The sequence below is a fragment of the Haliotis rufescens genome, unplaced genomic scaffold, assembly GCF_023055435.1.
Source record: "Haliotis rufescens isolate VD_foot unplaced genomic scaffold, xgHalRufe1.0.p SCAF_73, whole genome shotgun sequence".
Taxonomy (NCBI): domain Eukaryota; kingdom Metazoa; phylum Mollusca; class Gastropoda; order Lepetellida; family Haliotidae; genus Haliotis; species Haliotis rufescens.
Window position 1 is genome coordinate 1,153,509 of NW_025964365.1, and position 22,185 is coordinate 1,175,693.

The window sequence follows — 22,185 nt, forward strand, 5'->3', positions numbered from 1 at the left end:
AGCGGCTTTCCCGAGAAAGCTTGTCTTTTCATCTACACGTTCGTAACATCACCTGAAGTCTATTCGTAGCTTGTAACACGAGATTTTATTGGATAAATATTGATTCTAATGAAGCTTTATTGCCGAAATCTGGTACAAGGTTTGTGATTGGTCAAATTTGAGCATGTGACCTAAGGCAGCCAATCAAATTACAGCTATGGTTACGTCCTTGTGTATGATGAATTTCAGATATTTTGACGAAAGATTTTTGTTAAATCGTTTTATTCTGAACGTTTTAAGCAGGAAATCGAGATCTATATTAGTTACAAGCTGTGACAGATTTTTCATGCCTATATTTTGGCATTAAACATCATGTCCGAGCTGAGAAAGCCGAGATGTCATTTGACAACACGCGATCGCATGAAAAAGATGGAAATAATAATTTAGATGTAAGTTTGACAACTTTTATATATATTTTTGTTGATTTTATTTATTACTTTGTATACTATATTTAAAGATTTACTTGAAATGTCTATATTTTGCTCTTTGACATGTTCGATGTGGACCCGTTGTCGCAGTGTGTGTCTGAGAATTCTATTTTCAATAACATTGCGGGAAATAGTGAAATCTATAGATAAAAAATGATAAATTGAAATGGAATACGTATTTCAGACATTGTGAAATGTGATAGATTTAATGAATGAATGATATCACAGGTAGGTTAATAAATTATATACTATTTTGCCGTGACTATCGCTTGGCCGGTCTACTGGTCACAGTGTCTGGGGACTTGAGGCTTCTTGGCCGTTGTACCGGCCTACAGTGTTGAAAGAGTTAATAACTGAGAGCAAGAAATGCCAGGGGCATTGAACCAGAAGTGATGTCATCTCTGAAAGTGACATCATGGACCAAAAGTGACGTCATGGACCAAAAGTGACGTAACAACTGGATGGGACGACATCGTCTGAAAGTGACATCATGGACCAAAAGTGACGTAACAACTGGATGGGACGTCATCGTCTGAAAGTGACTGGTGCTGATGTCATAACTGAAAGTGACATCATTGACTAAAAGTGACATCATGGACCAAAAGTGATATGATAGACCAAAAGTGACATCATGGACCAAAAGTGACATCATAGACCAAAAGTGACATCATAGACCAAAAGTGACATAGACCAAAAGTGATGTCACAAACCGGAATGACATCATAGACCAACAGTGACATCATAGACCAAAAGTGACATCATAGACCAAAAGTGACATCATAGACCAAAAGTGATGTCACAAACCGGAATGACATCATATTGGACCAGAAGAATGGTCGGACCAGAAGTGATGTCTGGAAATGATGGTCTGAGCCATGATGTTAGAACATCTAACGATGTGATTTACATGCATAAAAGCAAATATAACGGTAATTCTTGTGAAGGTACCATATATTTGTCTTGATTCATGTAGTTTTCAAGTCCTCTTGAGGTGATTTATAGTTAGTTATACCTTTTGGTTTAGAAACAACTATAGAATCACAGAAGATTTGATGTCAACTGTCAACTACACTAGGAGGAGTCTCTAGAGGCAGGGCCTGCCTATAACTTTGGTACATTCTGGCAATAATGTAATAGAGGTAGAGGATTCATAAGAATGATAGGAACACTAGTTAATTTTGTTAATAATTATAAGAATACTACCTCTATTATATCAGAAGTACTTGCACCCACCTCCCCTTCAATCTGATCAGTTGATACATGTTTGGGAAAGAAGTAAGGTTTTTCCCGCCTTTGCAAGCTGAACTAGTTGTGTGTAGTTGACTTCTGTTTTAGTTATAGTGTGATGGCAGCCAACCTACTGGAATTTTTCCACCATGTAATAGCAGTAGTATTCTTAGACTTATTAACAATGATAATTATTGTTCCTATGATCGTGGGCTCAAATCCCAGATTCACCATGATTATGTTTCTTTTTGGTTTGTCAGCCCGGTACCTGTTCTTGTGTGTTTCATCAAAGTGGTAAATTTCTGACACCTGCATCATGATTGATGCTAGTTTGTTTTCCCTGGGAGCTTGATACTTCTGGACAGTCTCAATAGGTGTTTCTTGTTTGTCCTCAGGTGAGAAACGTGTCCGACAGCTAGCTTGGAACGTCCGCTACTTCCGTCGCAGACTCCAAGACATGGGCTTCATTGTCTATGGCAATAAGGATTCTCCAGTTGTGCCTGTGCTTGTCTTCTTACCATCCAAAATGGCGTAAGTAATGTAGTGCCACAACCTCATGTAAATCACTTCCTTGTAAAACATGTTATTATATGCAACTCTCTGTCAAGTAGGTTTCTATGTTTATGTTTTGAAAAAAGGAATGAATTTTTGTTTAGAATGATCTTTAGCCTCAGAAACACAACTGAAGGTATTCCTTTGTTGCAGTGCCTTCAATAGAATGGCCTTAGAGCGTGGGCTGGGTATTGTGGTGGTTGGATTCCCAGCTACTCCTCTCATTGAATCTCGAGCCAGGTTCTGTCTGTCTGCCGCTCACACCAAAGAGATGCTGGACAAAGTAAGTTGTGGGGAATGTAGCGCTTTGTTACTCATGCTGTATGCTCTTGACACTTCGGTTTTATTGTGTATGTATCATGTCAGTTGTTAAGATGACTTGGGTTACAAGGTAGTTTGTATGTATACATGAATGTCTGGAAATGTTTGCTACATTGCATCCTTGTTTCCTTCTCTTTGTTCCATTCTTGGGCAGAGTAGGTTCTCAATGCCATCATTCTTGTCTCCCTGTATGATGCTCAGGGAGAATAGGTGTCCCATACCACCAGTGTTTGTCTTCCTTAGGTATGTAGTTAAACAGCTGTCCAGTTCCTGTGGTTATTCCAGGGTAGAAAGCTCCACCACCACGTCTCAGGAGAGAGACCCATGCTTGTCTTCCTGTGGTGGTGCTTGGGTAAGAAGGTCCCTTTGCTTCCATGTGTTTGTCTCCCAGTGGAGATTCCACAACAGAATAGGTCCTCAGCTCCCCATGCTTATCACATAGGCTTACAAAAAGAAGGATCAGATGGTTACAATGTGATACCTGGCTGACCTACTATTGCCGTAATATTACAGTACCATTCGTGTAGTATGATTTCACTCCTTCACTGACTGTTTGGTTCTTGTGTGATCTGCAGGCCTTGGACATCATCGACAAGCTTGGCGATGACCTGTGTCTCAAGTACTCCCGGCGCCCTCATCATCAACATAACTACAAGGACTTAGTCAAACTCATTGAGGTAGCTTCACTCACTAAACGATTTCTAAGCTTAGGCAGAATTTGTGCAAAGAACTGAAAGGTTAATGATGTGGATGTATTTGTGAAATGAGAAGTGTTATGTACAGATGCCCCCGTGAAGTATGTATGGTTCTTCCATAGTCTCGTGGATAGAGTGTCTGTCTGTCTGTCTGTCTGTCTGTCTGTCTGGCCTGTAGTGGCCATATGTAATCTGAAATATGCTGTCAGAACACTGTAATTTAACTGAAAAACTGATGAAAGCACTAAACCTTAATCACTCACACACCTTGCTTGTCTAAAGAGACGACTAAATTGGATTGGGTGATCATATGGGAGGCTGAGTAAGACGTGTGTTTCAAGGAGGTCGCCCAGGGAGGTTCAACTCTCAACTGTGACGATAGTTTGTCATTATACTCTGACAATATTAGAGGTTGCTCACACTGCCCTCCACTGGTTATTGTGTGATAGTTTGTCATTATACTCTGACAATATTAGAGGTTGCTCACACCGTCCCCCACTGGTTATTGTGTGATAGTGTGTCATTATACTCTGACAATATTAGAGGTTGCTCACACCGTCCTCCACTGGTTATTGTGTGATAGTTTGTCATTATACTCTGACAATATTAGAGGTTGCTCACACCGTCCTCCACTGGTTATTGTGTGATAGGGTGTCATTATACTCTGACAATATTAGAGGTTGCTCACACCGTCCTCCACTGGTTATTGTGTGATAGTGTGTCATTATACACTGACAATATTAGAGGTTGCTCACACCGTCCTCCACTGGTTATTGTGTGATAGTGTGTCATTATACACTGACAATATTAGAGGTTGCTCACACCGTCCTCCACTGGTTATTGTGTGATAGTTTGTCATTATACTCTGACAATATGAGAGGTTGCTCACACCGTCCTCCACTGGTTATTGTGTGATAGTTTGTCATTATACTCTGACAATATTAGAGGTTGCTCACACCGTCCTCCACTGGTTATTGTGTGATAGTGTGTCATTATACTCTGACAATATTAATGGTTGCTCACACCGCCCTCCACTGGTTATTGTGTGATAGTTTGTCATTATACTCTGACAATATTAGAGGTTGCTCACACCGTCCTCCACTGGTTATTGTGTGATAGTTTGTCATTATACTCTGACAATATTAGAGGTTGCTCACACCGTCCTCCACTGGTTATTGTGTGATAGTGTGTCATTATACACTGACAATATTAGAGGTTGCTCACACCGTCCTCCACTGGTTATTGTGTGATAGTGTGTCATTATACTCTGACAATATTAGAGGTTGCTCACACCGTCCTCCACTGGTAATTGTGTGATAGTGTGTCATTATACTCTGACAATATGAGAGGCTGCTCACACCGTCCTCCACTGGTTATTGTGTGATAGTGTGTCATTATACACTGACAATATTACTGGTTGCTCACACCGTCCTCCACTGGTTATTGTGTGATAGTGTGTCATTATAGTTTAATAATACTCTGATAATATTAGTGGTTGCTCACACCGTCCTCCACTGGTTATTGTGTGATAGTGTGTCATTATACTCTGACAATATTAGAGGTTGCTCACACCGACCTCCACTGGTTATTGTGTGATAGTGTGTCATTATACACTGACAATATTAGAGGTTGCTCACACCGTCCTCCACTGGTTATTGTGTGATAGGGTGTCATTATACTCTGACAATAGTGGTTGCTCACACCGTCCTCCACTGGTTATTGTGTGATAGTGTGTCATTATACTCTGACAATATTAGAGGTTGCTCACACCGTCCTCCACTGGTTATTGTGTGATTGTGTGTCATTATACTCTGACAATATTAGTGGTTGCTCACACTGTCCTCCACTGGTTATTGTGTGATAGTTTGTCATAATACTCTGATAATATTAGTGGTTGCTCACACCGTCCTCCACTGGTTATTGTGTGATAGTGTGTCATTATACTCTGACAATATTAGTGGTTGCTCACACCGTCCTCCACTGGTTATTGTGTGATAGTGTGTCATTATACACTGACAATATTAGTGGTTGCTCACACCAACCTCCACTGGTTATTGTGTGATAGTTTGTCATTATACTCTGACAATATTAGAGGTTGCTCACACCGACCTCCACTGGTTATTGTGTGATAGTGTGTCATTATACACTGACAATATTAGTGGTTGCTCACACCGACCTCCACTGGTTATTGTGTGATAGTGTGTCATTATACTCTGACAATATTAGAGGTTGCTCACACCGACCTCCACTGGTTATTGTGTGATAGTGTGTCATTATACACTGACAATATTAGTGGTTGCTCACACCGACCTCCACTGGTTATTGTGTGATAGTCATTATACTCTGACAATATTAGAGGTTGCTCACACCGACCTCCACTGGTTATTTAGTGATAGTGTGTCATTATACACTGACAATATTAGTGGTTGCTCACACCGACCTCCACTGGTTATTGTGTGATAGTGTGTCATTATACACTGACAATATTAGTGGTTGCTCACACCGACCTCCACTGGTTATTGTGTGATAGTGTGTCATTATACACTGACAATATTAGAGGTTGCTCACACCGACCTCCACTGGTTATTGTGTGATAGTGTGTCATTATACACTGACAATATTAGTGGTTGCTCACACCGACCTCCACTGGTTATTGTGTGATAGTGTGTCATTATACACTGACAATATTAGTGGTTGCTCACACCGACCTCCACTGGTTATTGTGTGATAGTCATTATACTCTGACAATATTAGAGGTTGCTCACACCGTCCTCCACTGGTTATTGTGTGATAGTGTGTCATTATTCTCTGACAATATTAGAGGCTGCTCACACAGTCCTCCACTGGTTATTGTGTGATAGTGTGTCATTATTCTCTGACAATATTAGAGGTTGCTCACACCGTCCTCCACTGGTTATTGTGTGATAGTTTGTCATTATACTCTGACAATATTAGAGGTTGCTCACACCGTCCTCCACTGGTTATTGTGTGATAGTGTGTCATTATACACTGACAATATTAGTGGTTGCTCACACCGTCCTCCACTGGTTATTGTGTGATAGTGTGTCATTATACTCTGACAATATTAGAGGTTGCTCACACCGTCCTCCACTGGTAATTGTGTGATAGTGTGTCATTATACTCTGACAATATGAGAGGCTGCTTACACCGTCCTCCACTGGTTATTGTGTGATAGTGTGTCATTATACACTGACAATATTACTGGTTGCTCACACCGTCCTCCACTGGTTATTGTGTGATAGTGTGTCATTATAGTTTAATAATACTCTGATAATATTAGTGGTTGCTCACACCGTCCTCCACTGGTTATTGTGTGATAGTGTGTCATTATACTCTGACAATATTAGAGGTTGCTCACACCGACCTCCACTGGTTATTGTGTGATAGTGTGTCATTATACACTGACAATATTAGAGGTTGCTCACACCGTCCTCCACTGGTTATTGTGTGATAGGGTGTCATTATACTCTGACAATAGTGGTTGCTCACACCGTCCTCCACTGGTTATTGTGTGATAGTGTGTCATTATACTCTGACAATATTAGAGGTTGCTCACACCGTCCTCCACTGGTTATTGTGTGATTGTGTGTCATTATACTCTGACAATATTAGTGGTTGCTCACACTGTCCTCCACTGGTTATTGTGTGATAGTTTGTCATAATACTCTGATAATATTAGTGGTTGCTCACACCGTCCTCCACTGGTTATTGTGTGATAGTGTGTCATTATACTCTGACAATATTAGTGGTTGCTCACACCGTCCACCACTGGTTATTGTGTGATAGTGTGTCATTATACACTGACAATATTAGTGGTTGCTCACACCAACCTCCACTGGTTATTGTGTGATAGTTTGTCATTATACTCTGACAATATTAGAGGTTGCTCACACCGACCTCCACTGGTTATTGTGTGATAGTGTGTCATTATACACTGACAATATTAGTGGTTGCTCACACCGACCTCCACTGGTTATTGTGTGATAGTGTGTCATTATACTCTGACAATATTAGAGGTTGCTCACACCGACCTCCACTGGTTATTGTGTGATAGTGTGTCATTATACACTGACAATATTAGTGGTTGCTCACACCGACCTCCACTGGTTATTGTGTGATAGTCATTATACTCTGACAATATTAGAGGTTGCTCACACCGACCTCCACTGGTTATTTAGTGATAGTGTATCATTATACACTGACAATATTAGAGGTTGCTCACACCGACCTCCACTGGTTATTGTGTGATAGTGTGTCATTATACACTGACAATATTAGTGGTTGCTCACACCGACCTCCACTGGTTATTGTGTGATAGTCATTATACTCTGACAATATTAGAGGTTGCTCACACCGACCTCCACTGGTTATTTAGTGATAGTGTGTCATTATACACTGACAATATTAGAGGTTGCTCACACCGTCCTCCACTGGTTTGTCTGGTCCATGTAGCAGGGATAATTTTGTAATATTCCTGAAGCATGGTTTGCCCACTCATTCTCAAAGCCTCTTGTTTTTTATATATTTTAGCCACTTGTCACATTGTTTATTTCTGCAGTAACTGCCTGTCATCCACCTTGCACTTCCAAGACTTCAACAATGGCACCTCTGGACTGGCATCTTGACCAAGATGCTGCATGAGGGACCAAGACAACAGCTCAACCACTACACATCACTTCTCCAGCTTCCAGATGGGGATTGTTGAAACAACTAAATACCAAATCCTTATTTTTCTGTTGTCTACAGACATTTTCTTCACTGCAGAATCACAGTATTTTCCAACTGGTAGAGCGTCCACCCGGAGAGCAGAAGGTTCAGGGTTCGATACCATGCCGCGTCATACCAAAAGACGTTAAAAGATGGTATTTGTTGTTACCCTGTCTGGAGTTTTAAGGAGCTAAAATAAGGACTGGTCGGCTTGGAGTCAGCATTCTGTGTCTGAGTTGGGTATTCATATTAAAACTGCAGCATGGTATCTCATTGGGCTAGCACTATAAATCGGCATCAGTCCGGACGAGTACAAGCCGTTACACACACACATGTACACGCATGTCGCTATGTAAGTGCAATAATCTTGGACGCGATGTTTAACCCATTTCACCTCACCTCACAATAGTATTTTCCATATGAACCTTTGATCAACATATATATATATATGTGTTCAAGCAGTGGAGTGGGCCGTATCATCTCAACAGCTCACCTGCTCTTGTAGCTTCACAGAAGACTGTATACTTGGTATACAATAAGGTCATACAAGTCTACATCTCTTGTGAGTGTTGTGAAGTGATGATCTTTACACCATGAACGGTACTCAAAGGTTAACAACATTGGCAGATTTGCCCACTGTTCTTCGGCACAGCACATGGCTCTGTAGAGTTGTGTCCCTTGTCAGTGTCAAGATCTGCTGGTCTGTGTTTGAATCCAAAAATGCCCTGATTAAGATTCATTTCGCAGCACTATTTTCTGTTTTTTTGGTTCATAAGAGTGATAAATGTCATTGTGGGCTTTCCTCACAAGAGGTTAATCTGAACTGAAAATAATATTCAAAGTGGTGTTCAACTGGTCTGTTGCAGATCCTTGCTGTAGTAAGAGAGGCTGTTGATGAAAATGTTTACGTCTAAACTTGTGCAAGGTGATTTGTTTGTCCCGATACTGTTACTGATAAACTGATTCTATTAAGAGGGTCCCCCTAGAATAATAGCATGTCTGCTCCCATTGTTGCTATTATTTATTGATTAAAAAAACCCACACAAAAGCATCAGCTTACATTGAGCCTCTGAAATACTGACTTCCATGTCCTGCTGTCATACATTACTGAAGGTTATGAGGATTTTTCTGTGGGCTTATTGTGCATACCGTATTCGACGTAATAAGCGCCCTGCTCTAATAAGCGCCCACGGCGATATTTACTAATATATTTGTTGGTGAACAATCCCAATTAGCACCCCTTCTGATTGATCAATGTACAAAAGACTTATTTATTCGCGTATAATACGCAATTAAATTCTGGAAAAATATACCTGTCGTATATAAACATTTCAGGCTGTCAGCATAAACCACGAAAATTATCTTTCAAATATTTTTCACCAAAATAACATTCTATTAAGAGCCCCCTATTTCTAATTTTGAGAGCGCCCTGGGCGCTTATTAAGTCGAATACGGTATTTGATTTCTATGATGTATATATGGCACACCATTTCAAACAGAGTTGCAGTCCTTTCCTTGACATGAAAAGATATATACACCTCAAGACAGATTGCATTTGACAGAGTGGATGTCTTGTTTTCAGTGGTGGTAACCGGCACCATTGCATATCCATGTAGAATACAAATTGAGCTGATAATGAACTTCATGAAGAAATGATTAGAAAGTGAGGCTAGGGATGTGATGTATTATGGCCTTATGGAGAATATTTTGAATATTCAATATAAATGAGCAAATTGGATGTTGCACCTTCCCTGTTTGACAACAGCTGTCTGACAACAACTGTCTGTACCCAAAGGAAGGTTGGTAGAATTCATGTTAGGACCAGGGGAACATCTCATCTTCTACAATTATTGCTTGTATCAGAACATGGTCTCTTGAGAGGGTTTGCCTGGCCCAGTCTGTATCCCAACTTTAGTGAATCCTAAATGCCCTAGTAATGATGTTGTGGTTGAGTGTTTTGAATTTATTAAGGGAAGGTGATCATTGTCTGTCCAGCAAACATGGTGCCTCCTATCCAGGGTGTATGTTTAAATCTATACTTGTTATCATGGTTACCTGTTAATGAGCTCCACTCCTTTGTGATATCACATGTGGCATCATCATAAGAAATCTAATCAGACAATATTTGTTATAAATCATTGTTGAAATTTATGTAAGCATTGTGAACTGTATATGTAATGTGTATATTATCTCTAGGCAGGACGAATAACTGTTTCTGGACAAAACAGAATTAGAAGGTCAGAAAAACAAACATTTCGAATTTCTTAAATGGATGATTTCAGTCCAATAAAATATTAGGTTAAGTATTTGAGGTTATCAAAGCATGTTTTGGTTTTATGCATTATGCATTATGAGTAGAGGATCAATATTTTGATGGGTGGGTTTGGATTGATAAGTGTTGTATTCTGATCTGAACAATCAGGTCTGCTCTCTATAAAAAAAATGAATATGAAACTTGAGTGACCAACATTTCTGATGAAAAGATTGGATCTTCTTGAACTATGTGCTTTCATGAGAACAAATGAGTTGAATATATTTTTTTAACAAAATATTTGTGTACCTGAAAAATGTATATTGTGCCTGAGTTCTCAAAACAGTGTAAAGATTTTGATCCACATGTCCAGCTATAGTACAAGTTATGTCTATTTTTTTATGTGGCAAGCAACTGTTGGGTTTCAACTCCTAATTTTTTCCCCTGCCATTATATCTCAAGCTCCTCACAGCGATATCCCTTTTGCGGAGCTCACAATGCTATCACTGCCACCAGTTGAAGCTCCCCACTGTGATAGGTGGCTACAACAATGCTTGGAGTTGAACTCGCAACCAAGTGACAGTTATGTTTACAAACAAGTGATGACTGCCATGATGCCAAATACTCTTATCCCAGTTTAATTATTTTCTTTGTTTGTCAATTTGAATTTTTGTTTCATTACAACTATCATGTTATTGGTATAGTAAGGATATGAGGGAGAAGTTGGTTGATTCTTCTGCAATCTCAAACCAATCCGATCATACAAACTAAAAGTAAAATTCATCTGGGAAATATGGTCAGTTGTAAACCTTTCTAAAAAATAACTGTGATGACATTCCCAAAGACATAAACTAAAGTGAAAATGTTACTACATTTGGGGTAAGAGGGCAAATTTCAAGATTCTTGTAATGGACGTGCGCTCACTGGTGGCAATGATGTTACGGAGAGTGTAACGAAGGTGTCACGCGCTGGGAAGGAGCTTGGCTATATCTACAATCTGACCTATCAAGATACCAGACTGAGAAAACCACTGCATAATCTTAATACCCCTGTTCTAGTTTTACTAGTCTTTAGTCATTGTACATACATATTATGTACAGATATTTTAATGTTTTGTGAAGTTCATGTCCTGTATATTATTATCTTAATCTACCAACAACAAACTTCAGCCATACTATCCGGACAGGGACCATCTCCAACTGTTGGCCAGGTGACTGGTGCCGTATAATATTGAAGTAACAACACACCATCAGCAAAATGTTACATCTTTATCACGGGGCCTCTTTGCATAAAGTGATTTTTGTGCTTCACTTCTTTCATGAAAGCTAACTGTCGTCATAACAGTTCAACTTTCTGTAAAGGACACTGCTTTTCTATTATGTGACCTATTCAAAACCTGAATAATAATTTTGTTTGTTTATGGAGTGTCTTTTTGTTATTTTGCCAAGGGTTATGACACAACATTCAAAAGAATGATTAATGTCAGCATTCACAAGATTTAAGCCAATTCAAGTTATTGGTAAAAAATGAAATAATGTTTTCACGAGAATACAATGTTTTATTTTATTTTTTTTACAACAGTAAATTTGTTATCAATTGAAATAATGTTTTCACCAGAATACAATTTTTATTTTACAACCGCATATAATTTTTTTTTTTACTTTAACAAATTTCATGATTGATCCAATGATCATGTGCACTCCTTTTATATATTAGATATATGCTGCTGTTTTGACTGAAATGAGCTACATATCTTTGTTATCGAGTTGCATATCTTGTCTATATCAGTATGTTTACACATGTTGCAACAAGTTTCTCTCTGTGGACCAATGTGTCCGTGTATCAGTGAGTATGTTCTTTAACTTTCAAACATGATCAAACAAATAGGACTATCATCTTCACTAACGTGCTTGTGGAAACAATTCCAGTTTTTGTTTTGTATTTTTTTACTTGGTTTCTCTTGTTATCTTCAATGCCACTTTTTCTTCATAATAAACTGTATACAAAATGATTGGTTTTGCTTTGTTATTTTGCAGTTGCTTAGGAATGTTTGTATGGTTACATCTATACTGATCAAAAACCGTTAGGGATCATGAAAATTTTTGGGGGTGTATTTTTTTTTTGTAGTTAAGACTGAGCTGACACTGTCGTAAGAATATCCCCCCAAAAAGTCATGATCCCTTACTTTTTTTGTTCAGTATAGAATCTATATACTTTGGAAAAAAAAGAAATGCAAAAGTCGTAAAATCGTAAATATCTGACTGAGTGTTACCAACGTCCATACACGATTAATACAAAAAAATTGAATTGGTCATTTCTGCATGGGATTGATTTGTGTGGAAAGAATGAGGTACTGCAGGAATTTGGTGAAAAGATGCCAAAATCACAAACACAACAACGTGAGAGCCTGGCATCGAAACATGACATGCACGTGCAACAACACTTGTTTGGCTATAAAAACGTTGGGTTTTCATTTGCATGCCATCACAATCTTACAGCAAGTGAACAACGAAAACATGCCACGACTGACGGAAGCCCAACCTAACCACGCCACGACCGGATGCAAACATGAAAATCCTCTTCAGTTGTAGCCAGGTTTTCCCATGTAGCACCAAGCACCATTACAAGACCACGAAACCGTTATCAGACACACGGAAAAACATGTGACCTTTCCAGATCCGGTCAACCATGTATCACGACTAGAGCACAGGACAGATTCATACGGCCACGTCACTATGTGAATGCATTGCCTAAGAGTCGGGACGGGCCAAAGTGTTATTGGCTAATTACTTCATTATCGGCGATCATACCTACATAATATTGATGCAACACACACACGTGTCATTACTGAACAATCACCAACCAAAAACGTGCACCATAATTAAGTATTTCGGAGTAAATCACTTGAAAACCAGAAAGTGGAGCTGTGTGTAAGCGTCGCTGATCTAGGTAACATATAAAAGAGCAATCGTTAAACGAAATAAGATTTGAAACGTATCAAATACTTCTAGCTATCGTGATACAAATTTCCATCTGTCTGCATAGCGTTTATATTTATAGGAACGTACTATATCTAAGTAATACCACTTTATAATGTCACTGTTCATCGTGTATAAAGCAGACACGTTAGTTAAAGTAGACCTCTTCTCCCCATACTCTCAACAGTCTCACAAGTGTTCGGTCCGACTTGGCCCGGGCTGTAAAAATCAACTTAAACCTCACAGATGTAACATGAAATGGATTCACACCTATAGATTAGTATGATATCTACCTAAATATCTCGTTATAGTGTCTCAGATGCCGGTATTTAAAGAAAACACGGTGCTCAAAGTGAAGCCCTTTTCCCTCTACATTCTCAACATAGTCTCTATCAGAAGTGTTTGGCTTGTGCTCGGTCCGACTTGGACCGGGCTGTCAAAATCACCTTTAAGCACACAGATGTATCTTCAGATGTGCTTACATCTATTGATTAGTCTTATATCTACCTATATACCACTTTATAATGCCACAGTGTATCGCATTTAAAGAAAACTGAACCGTTAAAGTCAAACACTTTTACTGTATTTTCTTAAGAAAATCTCTGTCAGAAGTGTTGGGTCCGACTAGGCCCGAGCTTTCAAAATCAACTAAAACCTCTCAGATGTAACATGAAATGGATTCACATCTATAGATTAGTATTTTATCTACCTACATACCACTTTATGGTGTCTCAGATCGCGGTATTTAAAGAAAATAATGTGCTCAAAATGAAGCCCTTTTCCCTCTACATTCTGAACATAGACTCTATCAGAAGTGTTTGGCTCAATTCTCATATTGTTTCCATATAATTATAATACACGTGTTTTAAAATAAACTTGTTATAATGTGCCTTCTTTTTATGTTGATTGTACTTGTGTGTTTTGCACTTATTGTGCATATATTTTGTAGTTTGTGATAGTGTAATATTACCACTGTTTCTTCATGGAGGTTCGCCCCGATTATGTTTCTAGGTTTGTCAGCACCATACCCGTGCTCGTGGGTTTCACCGAAGTGGTAAACGTCTGAGACCTGCATCACTTCGGGCTTTCCTCCCACATTAAGCTGACACGCCGTGATATGACTGGAATACTGTTAAAAGTGGCGTTAAGCCCAACTCACTCACTCACTCTTCATGGAATGTTACGCAATACACTCTTCTTCAACATCTTTGTTGTATGATAGTTTGTTACAGTTGTGTACGGGGGCACGGATGGCCCAGTCGCCTTATGCGCTGCAATTCGCTATGCAGAGTTGTGTCCCTTGGGCACGCCAGAAACTTATGACAGTGTGTTCGAATCCCGGTTCGCCCCGTTTATGTTGTCAGCACTATACCCGTGCTCGTGGGTTTCACCAAAGTGGTGAACGTCTAAGACCTGCATCACTTCGGGCTTTCCTCCCACATCAAGCTGACACGCCGTGATATAACTGGAATTATACTATTCAAATCGGCGTTAAACCCAACTCACTCACTACTCTTGTGTACGGTTCCGTTTGGTTAACTGGGTTTGTGTTGTGATTACTTCCGGTTTATATTTGAAGTATGTTTAGAAGAATGTTACTATGTTTAAAACCAAACATCGTGAATATATCATGCAACCGAATTATTTCTCAGGAAAATAATTGCAAATTACAGGCCAACAGTTGATTTCCAATGTATTCAGAAGCAAAGAACTTATACGGGTGTGTAATCTCTGCAGGGAGTTAAAACAACTGTCAATACAGTAAACCATGCAGAACCATAAACCGCCGTATGAAACGATATGAATCATACTTTACATACAGTCAACTACTTGAAACTGTGCTCAAATCTGCACAGCAAGCTCCATACATGTGACTGTGAAGACAACTAATTACAAATTTCTGATATCGAACCCGGTTTTTTTTAAATGTGTTGTTTATTTCATATAGAAGCCTGGTATTTAATCGTGTTGAACAATAAGTTGCAATAGCAGTGTGAAGGAAGAAAGATTGAGTGCGCGTTACATGCTTGACCTGAATTCCTCCCTGGAACCATTCTCGCTGGCTGCCTGAATAACATAAGTTACATTGCAAAGGTAGTGCGCAATAGAGCTATTCGGACAAGGCAGATAATCACCCACTTTCAGTGATACAGCTTGAATAAGATACGATGTACTGCATTGCAAGGTCACGCGTGATAAAGCTCTATACTACGCATATAGCTAAAGGGCATAATCGCTCAATGCGCAATAGTTTATTCTTACAAAATATAGACCAGTCAACTTTAGCGAGGGGCGGTCGGGTAGCCTAGTGGTTAAAGCGTTCGCTCGTCACGCCGAAGACCCGGGTTCGATTCCCGACATGGGTACAATGTGTGAAGCCCATTTCTGGTGTCCCCCGCCGTGATATTGCTGGAATATTGCTAAAAGCGGCGTAAAATCAAACACACTCACTCACTCAACTTTAGCGAAAGGAGATATACACTCTTCGAAAAAGGAAACACACAGGTTGATTTGTAGTAAATTTATTGTACCTAATAAAGTCGATATATTTATGTCGTCAACGTTTCCACCAAAAAGGAGACTGGTGGCATATACAGACTGCCACAACATAAGCCCTTTATGCGGGTACGAGTTTAATGGTGTTTTATGTTACTTACTTACTTACTTACTATTGGAGATTTAACGTATCGTGCGTATATCGCACACGGATGTTTTATATACACTCTCCAAAAAAACCGCACAGGTAGGTTTTTAATAAATTTATTTACCTAATAAATATATATTTAATGTAATGTCATAGATACAAATATGAAATTTTGTAGTCAAATAGTCACATGTCGTTGTACAAAGGCATTGAACTGTCCATTGTCATGTCACATAAGGCCACAAGGGTGCGCTGAACTCAGTATCTCATGTGACCGCCCTTGGCAGCAATCACGGCTCTGTACGTCACCAGCTTTCAATATATACTGAACCAAATGAAAACTTTCACAATCCTAAAATTTTAACATTTTGACCAGTTATCATTGTGGGCCCTTATTGTGTAATTAAACAGTAATGGCCACGTATTGTCTTCAGATAACACCCGTTTTTGTGCAGGTGAATCGATCAAAATCATGTGCACAGCACTATAGTGCACTCCCAAGAACCAACCACAGAATTTGCAAGATCTTGGCACCATTTTGCAGCAACAATGGCGTCGTCTTCCCAATCATGTGTTAACAAGCATCACAAGGCCCATGCGGAGGCGTTGTGTGGCAGTTGTCAACGCACATGGTGGCCATACACGCTACTGAACTTGTGTGCCATCAGATTCTCGTGCTTGGGACTTATGATTTAAACTGTTGATGTTATTACCGAATACCGTAGGTGCTTGGAACAAATTATGGTTACCACCGTTAATTAAAATCCTTCTTTGGACATTAATGATTAAAAATTACCTTCTCGGAAACATTTGTCCGTTGTATATCATATATGGGATTACTTTTAAAACTCAGTATACAATACAGCATAATACATCAAGATGACAGTTTCCGTGTAACGATTAAGTATTTCTAAGCAACTTAAAGATACATATATCCAGATATTGTACATATCTTTAAGTTGCTTAGAAATACTTAATCGTTACACGGAAACTGTCATCTTGATGTATTATGCTGTATTGTATATTGACAGATTGTGATTAATTGTTACCAGATGGCTCCAGCTGGGGTAGCAGACGACATGATTCCATCAATGGGGAACAGGGTAAAAAAATGTTACAATATGTGCAGGCTGGTCATCCTCGAACTCTAGCCTCACCAGTCTAAGATGTATTGAAAAAACACAATTCATTCTCAACCATACCGTACAATTAAACCGATTACTCGCAGATGCTTCACTTTGAACTCCTTGTTTTCTTAAAATACCGCAATCTGAGACACTATAAAGTGGTATTTAGGTAGATATAATACTAGTCTATAGATGTGATGTTTAAGTTGATTTTGATAGCCCGGGCCAAGTCGGAACGCACACTTCTTATAGAGACTATGTTGAGAATGTAGAAGGAAAAGGGCTTCACTTTGAGCACCTTGTTTTCTTGAAATACCGCGATCTGAGACACTATAAAGAGGTATTTGTAGGTAGGTAGGTATATAGGTTGATTTTGACAGCCCGGGCCAAGTCGGACCCAACACTTCTGACAGAGATTTTCGTAAGAAAATACAGTAACAGTGCTTGATTTTACGGACCAGTTTTCTTTAAATGCGATGCACTGTGACATTATAAAGTAGTATATAGGTAGATATAATGCTAATCTATAGAGGTAAACACATTTGAGGATACATCTGTGTGTTTAAAGTTGATTTTGACAGCCCGGGCCAAGTCGGACCCAACACTTCTGACAGATTTTCGTAAGAATATACAGTAAAAGTGTTTGACTTTAGCGGATCAGTTTTCTTTCAATGCCATGTGCTGTGACATTATTAAGTAGTATATAGGTAGATATAATACTAATCTATAGATGTAAACACATTTGATGATACATTTGTATGTTTAAAGTTGATTTTGACAGCCCGGGCCAAGTCTGACCCAACACAAGCCAAACACTTTTGATAGACTATTTTGAAGATGTTGAGAATGTGGAATGAAGAGGGCTTCGTTTTGAGCACCTTGTTTTCTTTGGATATATGATACACTATTAAGTTGTATATGGGTAGATATAATATTAATCTATGGATCTGAATCTATGGCATGATACATATCTGAGGTTTAAGTTGATTTTGACAGCCGGGGGCGAGTCGGGGCAAACACATGTGACAGATTTTCATGAGAAAATACAGTAAAAGTGCTTGACTTTAACGGACCTGTTTCCTTTAAATGCGGTGATCTGTAACATTATAAAGCGATATGTAGGTACTTATATTACTAGTCCATAGATGTAAACACATTTGATCATACATCTGTGAGTTTAAAATTGATTTTGACAGCCCGGGCCAAGTCGGGCCGAGCACAGACCAATCACTTCTAATAAAGAACGTTGAGAATGTAGAGGGAAAAGGTCTTCCCTTTGAGCACTGTGTTTTCTTTAACTAACTGCATTTTGATTCAAACTCAATTAAATGAGAAAAAACTATTCGTTTGTGGACATTTGAGATCTGCCGAGATACATATGTACGTTTCGTTTTATTATTCTGCAATCCATGTTTAGTAATACCCGTTGGCCCGGCCCCGCCCGACTTTTCTTGGCCCGACTTTTAGGCAATCCCCTATGTGAAAGAACCACCACTATTCATACGGCTAAGTCACTATGTGAAAGAACAACCACGGCGACTTCTACAACTATGACAATACCAGGATTGCATAGGATATCAGCCCAGACAGTGAGGAACCGTTTACACGCTGAAGGTTCGAGGACCAGTTCGAGGTGTCACTTTCGTCAATGGTGTGATGGTCACCGAGTATGGCCACAACTGCGATGGAGAAAAGTTTGTTTTTATGACGAGTCGCGTTTTATGCTACGCCATGCGGACGGTAGACGTCTTGGGGAATGTCATACACGAAACTGCATACAGGAAGTGGACAGATTTGGTGGTGGTAGTGTAATGATGTGAGCAGCCATCTCCTACACTGGTGGGAAAGACTTGGTGCAAGTTCTGGGGAATTTAACGGCACAACGTTACACGGATGAGATTTTACGACCACACATCCTTCCCATGATGCAACAAGCGAACCTTTTCAACAAAACAACGCCCGACCTCGCACGGCAAGACTGGCAAAAGCTTTTTTTCAGGAATCACAACATCCAGGTCCTGCCAAGCTACTCCAGGTCTCTAGACTTAAATCCAATTAAACATTTATGGGATGCACTGAATCAACGACTGCGTCCATGTCAGCAACAACCACAGAACCTCAGACAGTTGGCACAGGCACTAAAGGCTTTGGGTTTCACCGAAGTGATAAACGCCTGAGACCTGCATCACTTAGGAGTTCCTCCCACATTAAGCTGACACGCCGCGATATAACTGTAATACTGTTAAAAGTGGCGTTAAACCCAACTCACTCACTCATTCACTCAAATTTCCTCACCAGTGTTTAAATAACCTGTCAGTAAAATAACTATAATGTCACAGATTTATATTTAAAACAAGCATACAACCATAAGAAGATATCACTATATATAACAATACATGATAAAAGCAGCTGAAGGTAGATCACCATGCTTGGGTCCATGGGGACTTATAGTACCTTAACTACCTGCATGGACTCCAGCCGGATTTACATCATCCCTTCAGGTGTTGGCGATTATTGTCAAATTCAAGCCTTTCGTGCTCAGTGACGTTCTTTATGGTCAACGTCCTTTCGTGCTCAGTGACGTTGTTTATTGTAAACGTCCTTTCGTGCTCAGTGACGTTGTTTATTGTAAACGTCATTTCGTGCTCAGTGACGTTCTTTATGGTCAACGTCCTTTCGTGCTCAGTGACGTTGTTTATTGTAAACGTCCTTCCGTGCTCAGTGACGTTCTTTATGGTCAACGTCCTTTCGTGCTCAGTGACGTTCTTTATGGTCAACGTCCTTTCGTGCTCAGTGACGTTCTTTATGGTCAACGTCCTTTCGTGCTCAGTGACGTTCTTTATGGTCAACGTCCTTTCGTGCTCACTGACGTTGTTTATTGTAAACGTCCTTTCGTGCTCAGTGACGTGCTTTATGGTCAACGTCCTTTCGTGCTCAGTGACGTTCTTTATGGTCAACGTCCTTTCGTGCTCAGTGACGTTCTTTATGGTCAACGTCCTTTCGTGCTCACTGACGTTGTTTATTGTAAACGTCCTTTCGTGCTCACTGACGTTCTATATTGTAAACGTCCTTTCGTGCTCACTGACGTTAATATTGTGTACTTTTGACCTTTATTTCAACTTTGTATTTTTTTAACCGGCGTCTCATTGTTTTGTATTCTGACCTTTAGTAGTAACATTTAGTTCTTTATTCGTAATATTTTACTTTTATTGTGTACTTTTGTCCCTTTTCTTTAACTTTGTATTTTTTAACCGAATGGCCGCCCATAATGGTGTATTGGATCGAGTAATGTAAGGTTACTTTTACAAGCTCCACCATAGATGATGGGGCCATAATCGAGTTTAGAACGATAGAAGTGATATATATATAATTGAAGGAGGGTTGACCGGTCCCCTCCCCACTTTGAATTAGAAACAACCTTTTATATAAATCCAGTGCCTTCAGACATTTCGGATATTTAATATGTGGTAAGAAAGTAAGATGATAAAAAAATATTCCTAAACATTTAGCTTCCAATACAACTTAAATTGGAGCTCCAGCTGGATGTAATTCTAGGTCCCTATTTAGTTTATATTTTCGACAGAAGTGAATGCAATTTGTTTTAGATTTAGAAAACTTAAAGCCGTTCCGCTCTGGCCAATCATTGAGTTTATTCAAAGTTGCAACGGTCTCTCAATCTTGTGCCTATTATTACTTCGACATGATACATTAAAATCGACAAACAAAGATCCGTCAACAGAGTCATTTAAAACCTCAGATAAACTATTAATTTTTATGCTAAACCAAGTTACCGATAATATGATACCACGTGGGACACCTTTATCTTGATCGTAAAAATCAAACAAGGTGGACCCCACACGAACCTGGAAATGTCTATCTATTAAAAACTAAAATACAAAATTAGGGAAATGCCTTTTCAATCCCGTTTCATGAAGATCTTTTAAAATTCCATGTTTCCAGGTCTTATCGTACGCTTTTCCTTAATCGAAAAATATTGATACCACATATTGTTTATTAATTATTGCATATTTCACAAATGTCTCCAGTCTAACCAAGTGGTCAATGGTACTTCTTTTTTTGTAAACCACATTGAATATTTTTTAAAAGATTATTGGTTTCTAAATATCATATAAGTGTGTTATTTACCATTCTTTCCATGGTCTTGCAAACACAGCTGGTAAGTGATATTGGTCTATAGTAAGAAGGATCAGTATGATCGCGGCCCGTGTTTCTGTAATGGATGTATGACAGCATTTCGCCACAATGAAGGGAAATTACCCGTTGTCCAGATATTATATAACATAGTTAACAAGGTCTCTAAACAGGAATCAGGTAAAGTAATTGATAATGAATATTATCAGAACATGTAGCAGTATCACGAGCTTGCCCTAAGGCTGTATGAAAAAGATTTCATTATAATCCTCGCCATTATCAGAATAAATATTTTATTTTTTTCTCTCTTCTTTTTTTTTTTAACTTTCTGAAATTTTTGGTATAATTTGATCAGGATGAATTTTAAGCTCAAGTTTCTCCTAATTTATTTGCTGTATCAGATTTAGCAGTTAATACTGTGTCACCATCCTTAAGATTGATTGAATTATTGTTTGTGATGTAGTTATGGATTGTGGACTAGAGGTCTGTTGTGGAGGGCTAACCTGGACTGCAGCAGACAGCAAGGTAGGAGCAGGAGCTCTTGCCCATGTGTATTCAGTCTGGCAATCGACCGAACGGCACGAAACAGTTCTAGGAACAATGGCTGGAGCTGGCGGTGGAGTTGAAGCAGAAATAGCAGCAGCATAAGACCGGCCCGTCTTTTCCTGATCAAGAACAATCTTTTTAGCATCCAGAAAAGAGATGTTACGCCCATGCTTGATTCGTGATTTTGAGCAATTTCGGACGTGATGGAAAACCAAATGTGAATAGATATGTATTTGTCTTTGTGACTTCGTTGTCTTTCCTTGCAGTAAAACGTTTAACATCAATGACATCAATGATGGTAGCTCTAAAACAATATCACTCTCAGTCATGTCAGAGAGGCAGCGTCCAAGATCACGGACGATGCTTTTACTGTTGTTCAAAGTCCTATGGTTTTGTAGAATGTACAATTTTGGATTGAATTTGTTTAATGCATTCGATCAATAGATGTCCAGATCGTAGTTTTTTTAGTCTCTTTGACATCTCCAACTACTTCTTCG

The 22,185-nt window shown here is 39.2% G+C and overlaps 1 protein-coding gene across 1 annotated transcript in view; it reads left to right on the forward strand.

Moving 5' to 3' along the window:
• LOC124119177 (serine palmitoyltransferase 2-like) overlaps positions 1-8,953 on the forward strand; it is a 38,684-nt gene extending 29,731 nt beyond the window's left edge. Inside the window, exons 10-13 of the mRNA XM_048388538.1 lie at positions 2,090-2,225; positions 2,400-2,529; positions 3,143-3,244; positions 7,842-8,953. Coding sequence (XP_048244495.1) covers positions 2,090-2,225; positions 2,400-2,529; positions 3,143-3,244; positions 7,842-7,844 — 371 coding nt within the window. The 3' untranslated portion in view covers positions 7,845-8,953. The remainder of the gene's footprint in view (positions 1-2,089; positions 2,226-2,399; positions 2,530-3,142; positions 3,245-7,841) is intronic.
• Positions 8,954-22,185: the final 13,232 nt, after the last annotated feature.